The 15815-nt window shown below is 27.7% G+C and overlaps 1 protein-coding gene across 3 annotated transcripts in view; it reads right to left on the bottom strand.

Annotated features, from left to right (window-relative positions):
• Positions 1-5514: 5514 nt before the first annotated feature.
• Positions 5515-15815, bottom strand: part of LOC119608635 (stathmin) — an 84912-nt gene continuing 74611 nt past the window's right edge. For 2 of the 3 annotated variants that reach the window (XM_037963127.1, XM_037963128.1), the window contains 5 exons: positions 9846-10015; positions 9592-9777; positions 9376-9522; positions 8727-8882; positions 5515-5852 (listed from right to left, as the gene is read on the bottom strand). In XM_037963127.1, the coding sequence (XP_037819055.1) occupies positions 5757-5852; positions 8727-8882; positions 9376-9522; positions 9592-9777; positions 9846-10015 (755 nt within the window). In that variant the 3' untranslated portion in view covers positions 5515-5756. The remainder of the gene's footprint in view (positions 5853-8726; positions 8883-9375; positions 9523-9591; positions 9778-9845; positions 10016-15815) is intronic. The other variant, XM_037963129.1, reaches the window with a different exon arrangement.

Below are 15815 nucleotides of genomic sequence, written 5' to 3' on the forward strand. Positions count from 1 at the left end.
TAGATAGATAGATAGATAGATAGATAGATAGATAGATAGATAGATAGATAGATAGATAGATAGATAGATAGATAGATAGATAGATAGATAGATAGATAGATAGATAGATAGATAGATAGATAGATAGATAGATAGATAGATAGATAGATAGATAGATAGATAGATAGATAGATAGATAGATAGATAGATAGATAGATAGATAGATAGATAGATAGATAGATAGATAGATAGATAGATAGATAGATAGATAGATAGATAGATAGATAGATAGATAGATAGATAGATAGATAGATAGATAGATAGATAGATAGATAGATAGATAGATAGATAGATAGATAGATAGATAGATAGATAGATAGATAGATAGATAGATAGATAGATAGATAGATAGATAGATAGATAGATAGATAGATAGATAGATAGATAGATAGATAGATAGATAGATAGATAGATAGATAGATAGATAGATAGATAGATAGATAGATAGATAGATAGATAGATAGATAGATAGATAGATAGATAGATAGATAGATAGATAGATAGATAGATAGATAGATAGATAGATAGATAGATAGATAGATAGATAGATAGATAGATAGATAGATAGATAGATAGATAGATAGATAGATAGATAGATAGATAGATAGATAGATAGATAGATAGATAGATAGATAGATAGATAGATAGATAGATAGATAGATAGATAGATAGTGTATTCTATAGTCTATTCAATAGTCTAGTCTATAGTTTAGTACATAGTCTAGTCTATAGTTTAGTATATAGTCCAGCCTGTAGACTAGTCTATAGTCTACTTATACTGTAGTGTATAGTCTATTCAATAGACCAGTCAATAGTCTACTCTATAGCCTAGTCTATAGTGTGGTCTATATAGAACAGACTAATCTGTAGTCTAGTTATTGCAGTTTAGTAGATTACCTTTACAATCGAACCTAACTTACCTTTTTGGATAACCGTATATCAACCAAAATATTTTAAATAAAACAACTCTGCAACATATAACATCCTCGTTAGCATTCAAATTAGAAATTTCTTTATTTATAATAATTTACTGAGTTTTCAGTTTTTTTTATTATTCATGTTTTTTGTGATTTTGATATATTTATTTAAATAAGTTATTGTTGTTCTTTATTATTATTATAATTAATGATGAAATAATGAGTTTTACACATTTATAAATACGCTTGCTTTTGTTATATTTATTTATATAGATTTTGAAGTTATTGTTTATAGTTTTAGGATCTTTATTCATAAACCTTTGATAATGGTTTAAGAATAAGACTATTAATTAATAAGTTTTTGCTTCAATAGGGAACATTTTTTCCCTTTTTTTGGTAGTTTAGCAGGAAGGGGTTTGCTTAGCTATTGCGGGGTTTAGGAGCAGGTTTTAATATAAAAAGGACTATGAAGGGAGTGTATGTGGATGAAATGAAGAAGGAAGTTAAAGTTGAATAATTGGATTTTTTTTTTATAGATTTTTAGTTTTGTTTAATAATAAGGCTTATAGTTTGTGTTTTGTGTTTTTAGGTTTATATAGAAGTTTTAAGGTTTTACAGGTGTTAAATATTTGGTTTTAGGCAAAAGCTTTAGTAAATTTCAAGGTTATATATAGTTTTTGTTTGGTTTAAGAAACAATTAGATTGTTTTTTCTAAGAATTTTTCTTAATGTTGGGGGATTTTTCTTTGTAATTTTAATTAAATAATTAAGCTATTTTGTTTTTAGTTTCTTTTTTTTAGCAAATTATTTTTAATTCTAAAAAAAATATAAATTTTTTTATTTTTTTATAAGTTTTATATATTTTATATATTTATTTATTTATTTATTTTAAATTATTATCATATTTTTTATTATAAATATCAATTGTTTTATTTATTTATTTAATATAAGTTTAAATAGACAAAATATTGTTTTGTTTTTTTATTATTTTTTTTATAAAAATATTTAAACATCTATTGGATAATGCTTAAGTTATGCATGATGTCCACATAGTCTAATAAAGTCCACGGTCTAGTCTGCAATGTAGTCTAAAGTCTAGTCTATAGTTTGGTCTAAAGTCTAGTCGATATTTCAGTTTATAGTCTCGTATGTTGTCTAGTCTACAGTCTAGTATATAGTTTAGTCTATAGTCTACTCTATCCCATAGTCTAACATCTAGTCTAGTTTATATTCTAGCCTATAGTCTAGTCTAAAGTCTAGTATATAGTATAGAGTTTAGTCTAGTATATACTCTAGTGTATAGTGCAGTCTATATTCTACTATATAGACTAGAGTATAGTCTATAGTTTAGTCTTAAGTCTAGTCTAAATTCTAGTTTAAAGTCTAGTATAAAGACTAATCCATATTTTAGTCGAAAGTCTAGTCGATAGTCTTGAATATACTCTAGAATATAGTCTATACTCTTGTCTAGTCTGTACTCTAGTCTATAGTCTACTCTATACTCTAGTATATTTTATAGTCTAGTCTATAGTTTAGTCTATAGTCTAGTCAATAGTCTAGTTTATATTCTAGTCTATTAGCCTAGTATATAGTTTAGTCTATATTCTATACTCTAGTCTACTCTATAGTCTATTCAATAGTCTAGTTTATAGTTTATATACTGTAGTGTATAGTCTATTCAGTAGACAAGTCAATAGGCTATAGTCTAGCCTATAGTTTAGTCTATAATCTATTCTATAGTCTACTCTATAATTTAGTCAATGTTCTAGTCTATATTCTAGTTTATAGTCTAGTCTGTAGTCTATAGTCTACTCTATACTGTAGTCGATAGTCTAGTCTTTAATCTAGTCTATAATCTAGTCTATAGTCTACTCTATAATCAAGTCCATAGTCTACTCTATAGTCTAGTCAATAGTCTAGTATATAGTTCAGTCTATAGTCTAGTGTATAGTATATTCTATAGTTTACTCTAGACTCTATTCTATATTCTATTCTGTGCTCTAGTCTAGAGTATAGTCTAGTATAGTATATTCTATACTCTAGTCTTTATTCTACTTATAGTCTAGTCTATTCAAGAGTCTAGTCTGTAGTCTAGTATATGGTGTACTCTATACTGTAGTGCATAGTCTAGTCTATAGTCTAGTATATATACTAGTCTTTAGTGTAGTCTATAGTCTACTATATACTGTAGTTTATAGTCCATTCTATAGTCTAGTGCATAGGGTATTCTATAGTCTAGTCTTGTCTATAATCTAATCTATAGTCTAGTCTATAGTTTAGTCTATAGTTTAGTCTATAGTTTAGTCTATAGTTTAATCTATAGTTTAGTCTATAGTCTAGTCTATAGTCTTGTCTATAGTCTAGTATATAAACGTTTCTACAGTCTAGTATATAATCTAGTCTGTAGTCTAGTATAAAGTCTAATCTATAGTTTAGTCTAAAGTTTAGTCTATAGTCTGGTCTATAGTCTAGTGTATAGTCTAGTCTATAGTCTAGTCTATAATCAAGTCAATAGTCTGGTCTACAGTATAGTCAATAGTCTCGTCTACAGTATAGTCTATAGTCTACTTTATGGTCTGGTCTATTGTATAGTCTATAGTGTATAGTCAAGTCTATTGTCTAGTCTATGGTGTAGTCTATAGTTTAGTCTATAGTCTAGACTATAGTCTAGTCTAGGCTGTAGTATAGTCTTTAGTCTAGTATATAGTCTAGTCTATAGTGTAGTCTATAGTCTAATCTATAGTAGTCTATAGTCAAGTCTATAGTCTAGTCTGTGGTCTAGTCTAGGCTGTAATCTAGTCTACAGTCTAGTCTATAGTATATTCTATAGTCTAGTCTATAGTCTATTCTATAGTGTAGTCTATAGTCTAGTCTATAGTCTAGTTTATATTCTAGTTTATAGTCTAGTATATAGTCTAGTCTATAGTCTAGTCTATAATCTAGTCAATAGTATGGTCTACATTATAGTCTATAGTCTAGTTTATGGTCTAATCTATTGTATAGTCTAGTCTATAGTCTAGTGTATAGTCAAGTCTATAGTCTAGTCTATGGTGTAGTCTATAGTCTAGTCTATAGTCTAGTCTAGGCTGTATTATAGGCTTTAGTCTAGTATATAGTCTAGTCCATAGTTTAGTCTATGGTGTAGTCTACAGTGTAGTCTATAGTCTAGTCTATAGTTTAGTCTACAGTCAAGTCTGTGGTCTAGTCTAGGCTGTAGTATAGTCTATAGTCTAGTATATAGTCTAGTCTATAGTGTAGTCTACAGTGTAGTCTATAATCTAGTCTAGTGTATAGTTTAGTCTATAGTCAAGTCTATAGTCTAGTCTGTGGTCTAGTCTAGGTTGTAGTCTAGTCTATAGTCTAGACTATAGTCTAGTCTATAGTCTAGTGTATAGTCTAGTCTAGTCTTTAGTCTAGTCTGTAGTCTTGTCTGTAGTCTTGTCTATAGTTTTTTATGATTAATTTTCATTTTGTTACTTTTTTATTGTTTTCATTTTTATTTAAAGTATAAAAAACTTAAAACATTTTTTTAACCTTAAAATGCCTAGAAAATTTTGTTTATTTTTTATTTAAAACTGTTTTATTTAAATTAATTTTTTTAAGAATTAGAATTTTATAAAAATAAAGAAATAAAACTCTTGGTTTTTTTTTTTTTGTTTAAATAATGTTTTTTATTGATTTTTTTGAAGCATTTTATTTATATTTTTTTATTAAAAAGAACTTACACAAAATTTGTTTATATTTAAATAAAAAAAAAATTGAAAAAAAACTCCAAAAATAATCTTAAAAATTAGTAATCAAAATTCAAAAAAATATAGAAAATAAAATTATACATAAATTATTACATACAATATAAAGCAGTTGGGTCATTTTTGAAAAAGACTTACAGCAAATATGTTATTAATACTTAAAAAACAAATTCATTTATTTTATTTATTTGAAAAAAAACTAAAGTTTTAATAAATTGAAATTAACTGAAAAAAGGTTTTAATTGTCAGCAACTTTGTTTAATTTGTTGTACAATATTTTTATACAAAGACCGCTAATTTAAACCTTTTTTTATTTTTTAATTTTTGTTTTTCTTTAAAAATTATACTTTTTTTCTTTCAAAATTATTTATTTGTTTGTTTTTAAACTAATATTTTATGTGCCGTTGTTTTTTGTTTTGTTTATGAAATCAAGTTCTTTAATTTTCCAAAGAAAATTATTGCTAATATTATTTAATTTATTTTATTATTAATCTTTTTCAAATTTTGAAAAAAAAAGAAAATTTTTTTTTTTTCTCCTCAATTTTGTTTAAATTAATTTTATTAAATTGTTACTTCCAGTTGTTAGTTTGAATTAATATTTTGTTTTAATAATATCAGCTTTTTTTTCTTTTTTTTATAATAATAATATTTGTTAATGAAAAATATAATTATTTTATTATTATTTTGTTTTTTGTTTAATTAGTAGTTTTATTAGAGAGAGTTAGAGAGAGAGTGGGGGATTATATGCTTTTTTCATGTTGTTTTTTTTTCTGAAATTTCTTGAGTATATAGTTTATGTTTTTGTTAAACTTTTTTTTTTAATTAAACGGTTTTTAGCAGTTAAATGTTGTTGTTGAAACTTTTATAAGTTTTCAAAAAAAAAAAAAAAGTTTTCTAATTTTTTTTTTTTAATTTTAATATTTTCTTGTTTATTTTTTGAAGCAGTTTTCGTAGTGCTGTTTTATGTTTTTGTTTGTTTGTTTAAATAATCGTAAAATCTTTCTTTCTTTTATAACTGTTTCTTCTCTGCATACGTTTTATTAGTTCATCTTCTAGCCGGATGAGGCAATGGCTGTATTGTTGTCCTCGCTCAATTGTTGTGGCTGGGCGGCAGCCTTGTTTTGACGTACCAATTCAGCACGACGTTCCTGTTTTGCGTTAAAAACAAGAAAATAAAATATTAATTGAAGTCATATTTTGCAATAAATTTGAATAGTTTTTTTATGGAAATTATATAAAAATATTTTAAAATCTGTTGAATAATATTGAAATTTTTTATAAAGTCTAGTCTATATTATATCTATAGGCTATTGTCTTGTCCGTAGTAAAGTTTGTGGTTTAGTTTATAGTCTAGTCTATAGTTTAGTCTATAGTCTAGCCTATAGTCTAGTCTATAGTCCAGTCTATAGTCGGATCTATAGTCCAGTCTTTAGTCTATAGTCTAGTCTATAGTCTAGTCTATAGTCTAGTCTATAGTCTAGTCTATAGTCTAGTCTATAGTCTAGTCTATAGTCTACTCTATAGTCTACTCTATAGTCTACTCTATAGTCTACTCTATAGTCTACTCTATAGTCTACTCTATAGTCTACTCTATAGTCTACTCTATAGTCTACTCTATAGTCTAGTCTATAGTCTAGTCTACAGTCGAGTTTACAGTCTAGAATTCGTCTGGTCTACAATCTGGTCTAGACTACAGCCTAGTCAATAGGTTAGTCTACAGGGTAGTCTATAGTTAGTCAAAAGTCTTGTCCTTAGCCAAGTATATAATCGAATCATTAGTCTAGTTTATATTCTTGTCAATAGCCAAGTCGATAGTCTAGTCTATAGTCTAATCTATAGTCAAGTCCATAATCTAGTCTATAGACTAGTCAATAGTCTAGTCTATAGTCTAGTCTATTGGTTAGTTTATAGTTAAGATATGTCTAGTCTATTTCCTAATCTATACCCTAATCTAAATATATAATCTAACACATAATGTATTGTACAGTCTAGTCTATTTTCTAGTTCAGTGCAAGTTCAGTTCTAGTTCAGTTCTAGTTCTGTTCATTTCTAGTTCAGTTCTAGTTCAGTTCCAGTTCAGTTCTAGTTCAGTTCTAGATCAGTTCTGGTTCAGTTATAGTTTCGTCTATAGTCTAGTCAATAATCTAGTCTATATTCTAATCTATAGTCTAGCCTATAGTCTACACTATAGTCTAGTCTATAGTCTAGTCTATATTCTAGTCTATATTCTAGTCTATAGTCTAGTCTACAGTATAGTGTATAGTTTAGTTCTAGTTCAGTACTAGTTCAGTTCTAGTTCAGTTCTAGTTCAGTTCTAGTTCAGTTCTTGTTCAGTTCTAGTTTAGTTCTAGTTCAGTTCTAGTTCAGTTCTAGTTCAGTTCCAGTTCAGTTCCAGTTCAGTTCTAGTTCAGTTCTAGTTCAGTTCTATTTCAGTTCTAGTTCAGTTCTAGTTCAGTTCTAGTTCAGTTCTAGTTCAGTTCTAGTTCAGTTCTAGATCAGTTCTAGTTCAGTTCTAGTTCAGTTCTAGTTCAGTTCTAGTTCAGTTCTAGTTCAGTTCGAGTTCAGTTCTAGTTCAGTTCTAGTTCAGTTCTAGTTCAGTTCTAGTTCAGTTCTAGTTCAGTTCTAGTTCAGTTCTAGTTCAGTTCTAGTCAGTTCTAGTTCAGTTCTAGTTCAGTTCTAGTTCAGTTCTAGTTCAGTTCTAGTTCAGTTCTAGTTCAGTTCTAGTTCAGTTCTAGTTCAGTCTAGTTCAGTTCTAGTTCAGTTCTAGTTCAGTTCTAGTTCAGTTCTAGTTCAGTTCTAGTTCAGTTCTAGTTCAGTTCTAGTTCAGTTCTAGTTCAGTTTCTAGTTCAGTTCAAGTTCAGTCTAGATCAGTTCTGGTTCAGTTCTAGTTTGGTCTATAGTCTAGTCTATAATCTAGTCTATATTCTAATCTATAGTCTAGCCTATAGTCTACACTATAGTCTAGTCGATAGTATAGTCTAGTCTATAGTCTAGTCTATAGTCTAGTCTATAGTCTATTCTACAGTCTAGTGTATAGTTTAGTCTATAGTCTAGTCTATAGTCTAGTCTATAGTCTAGTCTATAATCTAGTCTATAATCTAGTCTATAATCAAGTCTATAATCTAGTCCATAATCTAGTCTATAGTCTAGTCTATAGTCTAGAGTCAAGTCTAGAGTCTAGTCAATAGTCTAGTCTATAGTGTAGTCAATATTCTAGTCTATAGTTTAATCTATAGTGTAGACAATAGTTAATAGTCTAGACTATTGTCTATCTTTTAGTCGATCTATAGTCTTGTCTGTAGTCAAGTCTAGTCTTTAGTCAAATCTATAGTCTAGTCTATAGTTTAGTCTTTAGTCAAGTCTTTAGTCTAGTCAAAAGTTTAGTCTATATTCTTGTCTACAGTCTAGTGTATAGTATAGTCAATAGTATTGTCGATAGTCTTATCTATAGTCCAGTCTGTAGTCTAGTCTATAGTCTAGTCTACAGTCTAATCTATAGTCCAGTCTATAGTCTAGTCTATAGTCTAGTCTATAGTCTAGTCTATAGTTCAGCTTATGGTCTAGTCTATAGTCTAGTCTATGGTCTAGTCTATAGTCTAGTTTATATCCTAGTATATGGTGTAGTGTATAGTCTAGTCTATACTCTAGTTTTGTGTTTAGTTTATGGTCTAGCAGTAAGTCTTTATAGTAGGCAACAGATTTTAAAACGTTTTTGAATATGTACAAAACGCTTAAAAAAAACTTGAATTCCATGAGATTGATTTTAATGAATAACAATTGTTTTCATGATAAAAACAAAATTAATTACAGCAAAAAGCCATGATGATACAAACAAAAATATGATTTTTGAATTGTTATTTTAAAGCTCTAAAACTGATAATATGAAATTCTAAAATTGTACATAAATTTTGTGAAATTTGTAGTAGTTGTTGTTGTTGTTGAATGAACATGTAAATTTATAATAATTCAAAAACAAAAACAAAAAAAAAAGAGAAATAGAAACACAAATGAGAGAAACATACGAGTTTATGAACTTTTTCAATTTTCTTTTGTATCTCCTTTTCACGATTTTGTTCAGCGGTATATAATTTATTTTCAATAATGCGGGCCTTCTCCTCGATTTTTTGTGATTCCAATTGATCAATTTGATTTTTGATTTCAGCAATTTTGACAGTGTTCTAAAATTATATTGAAAATTAAGTTGGAAAAAAAACATAAATGATAAAAATGAAACATTTACAAGAGGTGGGTGGGTGAGTGATTGAGAGATAAAGAGAGGGTGAATAATTTTTGTGGGCGTAGTAAGGGAGTAGGTGTGACAGATGACTGTTAGGTTAGGTGAGTGTAAGTGATAGGATTTTAAATGAATTTTAGAGTCTTGTTTGTGTTTTTTATATTTTTTAGCCTTTTTTTGGATTATTTTTTAGAAAAAATGAGTGCAAACTTAAAGTGCTTTTTAAAATAATGTTTAAAATGTTTGGCTTAAATAAAAATTAAATAAACAATTTTGTTATAAAATTAGTATGAGTTCTATGTACATGAGTTTTGAATATATTTTACAATGATTTGAATTTTCTTTTTTATATATTTTAATGGATTTGGTGCTTTTGGAAGTGCCGTTGTTATTGAATTTAAATAGAGTTTTATAGTTAAAGAGAATAAAATACTTACATGTTCCTTTAGACGTTCCAACATTTTCTTGATATTTTCATCACGCAAAGTTTGAGCAGATTTTAATTTCTCCTCAATAGCAATCTTTTCAATGTATTTCTGTTGTTCCAATTGTTCTCGAGTTTTTTCAATTTCTTGAGAGTGAATCTAAGGCGAGAAAAAATAAAATATTTTATTACAATTTTTAAATTTTCAATAAAAGCTGACTTTTTTTACCTTCAACTTTTCTTTCAAGTCACTAATGATAGCTTCACGTTTCTCAACATGTTGTTCCATTTTCGATTCCAATTGTTCCTTAGTTTGATTAATGAATTCATTGGTAATTTCATCTTTTTTGCGTGTAGCTTCTTCGATTTTAGCCAATTTATAAGATAAATCAGCCATTTTCTTTTGTTCCAAAGACTGTTATTAAAAAAATAAAAATATTAAAAAATTTTGCTGGAAATTATTTAGTTTAAAGTAAAACTTACAATACGTCTTTCTTCGGCGGCTTTTAATTTTTGCTCAATTTCTTCGACTGATACATTTTTGCCGGGTGTAACGGGTTTTTTGGGTACGGCTACATTAGGAGCTGGCTCAGCCAAAATTACTTCATAACTCAAACCACCACGAGATTTTTCCTGGCAGCGGATTTCAGTGGCTAAAAGAGAAAAAAGCAAATTAAATAAGCAATTAAATAATAATTAAGTAAGTGATAAAATAAGTAATTAAGTAAGTGATAAAATAAGTAGTTGAGTAAGTGATAAAATAAGTAGTTAAGTAAGTAATAAAATAAGTAATTAAGTAAGTGATAAAATAAGTAAATAAGTAAGTAAGTAAGGTAAGTAAGTAAGTAAGTAAGTAAGTAAGTAAGTAAGTAAGTAAGTAAGTAAGTAAGTAAGTAAGTAAGTAAGTAAGTAAGTAAGTACGTAAGTAAGTAAGTAAGTAAGTAAGTAAGTAAGTAAGTAAGTAAGTAAGTAAGTAAGTAAGTAAGTAAGTAAGTAAGTAAGTAAGTAAGTACGTAAGTAAGTAAGTAAGTAAGTAAGTAAGTAAGTAAGTAAGTAAGTAAGTAAGTAAGTAAGTAAGTAAGTAAGTAAGTAAGTAAGTAAGTAAGTAAGTAAGTAAGTAAGTAAGTAAGTAAGTAAGTAAGTAAGTAAGTAAGTAAGTAAGTAAGTAAGTAAGTAAGTAAGTAAGTAAGTAAGTAAGTAAGTAAGTAAGTAAGTAAGTAAGTAAGTAAGTAGTAAGTAAGTAAGTAAGTAAGTAAGTAAGTAAGTAAGTAAGTAAGTAAGTAAGTAAGTAAGTAAGTAAGTAAGTAAGTAAGTAAGTAAGTAAGTAAGTAAGTAAGTAAGTAAGTAAGTAAGTAAGTAAGTAAGTAAGTAAGTAAGTAAGTAAGTAAGTAAGTAAGTAAGTAAGTAAGTAAGTAAGTAAGTAAGTAAGTAAGTAAGTAAGTAAGTAAGTAAGTAAGTAAGTAAGTAAGTAAGTAAGTAAGTAAGTAAGTTAGTAATTAAGTAAGTAAGTAATTAAGTAAGTAAGTAATTAAGTAAGTAAGTAAGTAAATAAGTACGTGCAACCTTGCCTGTAGTCTACCTAGTTTACAGTTAAATCTGTTTCATAATGTAGTCTATAGTCTAGAGTATAATATAGTCTATACTCTAGTATACTGTCTAGTCTTCAATGCAATCCATAACCTAGTCTACGTCTAGCATATATCCTAGGCAACAGTGTAGTCCATAGTCCAGTCTACAGTATAGTCTGTAGTCTAGCCTGTAGCCTATAGTGTAGGCTATAGTCCAGTGTGGTTTATTATGCAGTCTATAGTCTAATTTATAGTCCACAGTCTAATATACAGTCTTGCCGTCTATAACCTAGTCTAGTCCATAGTCTGGTTTATAATAAGTATAGTCTATAGTCGAGTGTGTTTTATTACGTAGTCTACAGTCTAGCTTATAATCTAGTCTTTATTATAGTCTAGTCTACAGTCTAGCTTATAATCGAGTCTTTATTATAGTCTAGTCTTACCTACAATGCAGTCTGTAAACTAGTATACAGTCCAACCTTTAGTATAGTATATAGTCAAGTCTGTAGTCTAGCCTATAGTCTAGGCTATAGTATAGCCTATAGTCTAGGCTATAGTATAGTCTATACCCTACTCTATATTCTAGTCTATAGTCTAGTGTATAGTCTACTCTATACTATTATCTATGGTCTAGTTTCTTGTTAAGTCTACAGTTTAGTCCATAGCCTCATCTATAGTCTACTCTATAGTAAAAATAGAAATAAAGTTCAGAAATCTATAAATGAAACCCCGTTCAATTAATGTTTAATCTTTAAACAGCAAAACTTTTTTAAAAATTTTCGAACCTTAGTATTCATAAAAATATCAATGGCTTTTTTTTTGGTTTATTAAGGACTTTATCCACACAAAATTTCAGTTATAAGCCACTAAGAACTTAATTAATCACTTACGAAGTTATTGTTTTAATAGTTTTTTATTATTTAAAAGCTTTCACATATATTTGAAGCCGTTTTAAGCGATTTTTAGTGTTTAAATGTATTAATTATTAAGAAGTAAGCAACACTGCTTATAAACAACTGTCATTTGTATTAAATAAACTGTTTACAACTTGTGCCGCTATTAATTTTTGTTCTCAATAAACAATTTTGTAAGATTTAATGTAAATTTTATTTAAAACTACTGATTAAAAGTTTATTTAGATGAAAGTACTCGTTAATGATTGATGTTGTTGTTTATAAATCTACAAATATTGCCATAAAGTTTTGTTTTCCAAAACTTTTATGTTTAAAGGTCTTTATAAACATTTAAAGTCGCTTTTAAAAATGACGAAAAAAAAATCACAAAATTAAGGTCTGTTTGTGTTTTTGGTCATTAATCACTGTACTGACCAAATGTGTTGAAACTTAAAATGAAAAATTTCCAACAATTAATAAAATAAAAGTTTGCATGCAAAATTCTCTTTACATATGATTGTTGTAAATGTTTTTTCCATTTAAAATGGAGTACTGTGATAGTATATATCATGTGAAAGGAATGAAAACGATTAATTTAATTTGTTAAGGGATTGTATAGGAAAAATGTTAACATGTGGGGTTAAGGGAAAAGGAAAATTCTAAAAACTTAAAAAAAAAAACGTTTTAAAGACGCATTTTTTTACTAAAGATACTGTGAAATCGGTTCCTGGCTGTATCTATTTGTGGACTTCTTAGTCTTATATTTCACGGGATTTACTTTTGACCCAAAAATCTCACATACAATAGTGTTTTCTGTATGAATGTGACAGCAATTTTAAAATGTTTTTCCTACTCCATTTACACAACTTCCCTCCTTTGCCCCAGACTGTTCTCATTTCATATATTAATTTAAATGAAATTTTATTTTTTAATTACGATAATGATTTCTTAAAACTACAAAATATACATAATACTCTTTACAAATTTTCCTAAAACAAAGTGCTTGCATACAAAAGTTATTTTCAATAGCGGCTTTTTTTTATAATGTCTCCTTTGTACAGTTTTTAGGTGACACATATTTATTTCAATATACTACCAGTCTCACCATATAGGTTTTAACAAATTTCTATGCCAGCAATGAGGAAAATTTTCTATAAAAGAAAATGTTTTATTTTGAAATAAAACTGCAATATTGAGAACAAAAATTAATTATTCTTCTATGAACACAACAGAAAAGTTGTTGTGGTTTTCAATCAAGCTTTACAATACAAAAAAAAACGTGAAAGTAACAAACCCACAATCAACAACAAACCAACAACCAACTGTTTGAAGTTTAATTATTCTCATTAAAAAAAAACAGCAGGGTGTTTCAAATACTCTTAACAGTCTAGGTTTTTAATTGCAAAAAAAAGTAAAGAAGAAAATTGTAGAAAAAAAATATGTTAATTAACCCCCTTAAACTATGATTTTCCATTTCTCTATTTTATTGCTTTTTTCCACTACAGTAAAAGTTTGTAATTTTTACAAAACATTATATTGCTTTTAACTTTCAACAATTTGTTGTGCAGAGTTGATTTTTTTGTAGCAGTAATCTTTATTACAGCTTAAGCGGCTTTAAGGGGAAAAATTGCAAATAATTTCTTTAAGAATGCTTTAAATTTGAGTTTTATAAGATTCTTTGTTGTTTTCTAAGTTTTGGTTATAAGAAAATTATGCTTAACGTTTATTGCTTAAGCTTGTTAAGAAATTACATACCATTTGGTATTTTATAGTTGTTGTTTCCCGTGTAATTTACTTAAGTAGCTTTAAAAAAAAATTCCTCTTTAACAACCACAATAACCAGCCTACACTCGAGAAATGAAGGCAGTTTAAGGGTATTTTTATAAATAATAAGTATAAGTGCAGAACAAAAGAATAATGTCGAAAAAAGGAAGGATCTAAGTTATTAAGTAAGTAAGTAAGTAAGTAAGTAAGTAAGTAAGTAAGTAAGTAAGTAAGTAAGTAAGTAAGTAAGTAAGTAAGTAAGTAAGTAAGTAAGTAAGTAAGTAAGTAAGTAAGTAAGTAAGTAAGTAAGTAAGTATAGTAAGTAAGTAAGTAAGTAAGTAAGTAAGTAAGTAAGTAATGTAAGTAAGTAAGTAAGTAAGTAAGAAGTAAGTAAGTAAGTAAGTAAGTAAGTAAGTAAGTAAGTAAGTAAGTAAGTAAGTAAGTAAGTTAAGTAAGTAAGTAAGTAAGGTAAGTAAGTAAGTAAGTAAGTAAGTAAGTAAGTAGTAGTAAGTAAGTAAGTAAGTAGTAAGTAAGTAAGTAAGTAAGTAAGTAAGTAAGTAAGTAAGTAAGTAAGTAAGTAAGTAAGTAGTAAGTAAGTAAGTAAGTAAGTAAGTAGTAAGTAAGTAAGTAAGTAAGTAAGTAAGTAAGTAAGTAAGTAAGTAAGTAAGTAAGTAAGTAAGTAAGTAAGTAAGTAAGTAAGTAAGTAAGTAAGTAAGTAAGTAAGTAAGTAAGTAATAAGTAAGTAAGTAAGTAAGTAAGTAAGTAAGTAAGTAAGTAAGTAAGTAAGTAAGTAAGTAAGTAAGTAAGTAAGTAAGTAAGTAAGTAAGTAAGTAAGTAAGTAAGTAAGTAAGTAAGTAAGTAAGTAAGTAAGTAAGTAAGTAAGTAAGTAAGTAAGTAAGTAAGTAAGTAAGTAAGTAAGTACGTAAGTAAGTAAGTAAGTAAGTAGTAAGTAAGTAAGTAAGTAAGTAAGTAAGTAAGTAAGTAAGTAGTAAGTAAGTAAGTAAGTAAGTAAGTAAGTAAGTAAGTAAGTAAGTAAGTAAGTAAGTAAGTAAGTAAGTAAGTAAGTAAGTAAGTAAGTAAGTAAGTAAGTAAGTAAGTAAGTAAGTAAGTAAGCAAGTAAGTAAGAAGTAAGTAAGTAAGTAGTAAGTAAGTACGTAAGTAAGTAAGTAAGTAAGTAAGTAAGTAAGTAAGTAAGTAAGTAAGTAAGTAAGCAAGTAAGTAAGAAGTAAGTAAGTAAGTAAGTAAGTAAGTAAGTAAGTAAGTAAGTAAGTAAGTAAGTCTAAGTAAGTAAGTAAGTAAGTAAGTAAGTAAGTAAGTAAGTAAGTAGTAGTAGTAAGTAAGAAAGTAAGTAAGTAAGTAAGTAAGTAAGTAAGTAAGTAAGTCTAAGTAAGTAAGTCTAAGTAAGTAAGCCCAGTTTAAGGCCTTGCCTATATTCTAGTCTAAGACCTAGCCTGTAATCTAGTCTACAGTATAGTCTGTCGCTTAGGCTTGTCTATGGGCTAATTTCTATTATAGTCTAATCTACAGCCTATTCTATTTCCTGGTCTGGCTTATAGTCAAGTCTAGCTATAGTCCATTCAAAATCGTAGTCAATAATCTTGTCAAGTTTATATTCTTGTCTACTGCCGAGTCTATAGCCTAGTCAGTACTCTAATTTGTAGTCTAGTCCATAGAAAAGCCTATAGTCTTATCTATAGTCTAGTCTACGGTCTAGCCTACTGTCTAGTCGATAATCTAGCCTACAGTATATTCTAAAATCTATAAATGAACTTTGCTTTAGTCTACTATAATGTCTAGTCTATATCTTAGTATACAAGCTAGTCTACAGTCGTCTATAACCAAGTTTATAATTTAGTTTTCTGTAAAAACTTTTGCAAAAGAATTTTGGTCCTTTCCCCATGTTTTGTACACACATTTTTATAAGTTGCCTATCACTGCTATAAAGATCTGTCATTGCTTTTATCCTATGTACGACATTGTTGGTTATGGGAAGAATAGGAAATAACTTAGAAGACAATAACTACTTTATAGTGAATGCTTACAAATGAACAGGGTTATATAGAAAAGGTGTTATATTCTTCCATTTCTAACAGCAAAATCAATCGCAAAAGTCGAATATCTTCTAATGGTTAACGAAACATTGCTGTCAAAATCTTAGGAATTGCAATATTTTCATCTATAACACACACACACACATCTCCACTTTCCACACCCTTTTCAACCATTCA

Source organism: Lucilia sericata, unplaced genomic scaffold, assembly GCF_015586225.1.
Source record: "Lucilia sericata isolate MDLA Ls3-8-SP2 unplaced genomic scaffold, ASM1558622v1 Contig000862F_arrow, whole genome shotgun sequence".
Classification (NCBI taxonomy): domain Eukaryota; kingdom Metazoa; phylum Arthropoda; class Insecta; order Diptera; family Calliphoridae; genus Lucilia; species Lucilia sericata.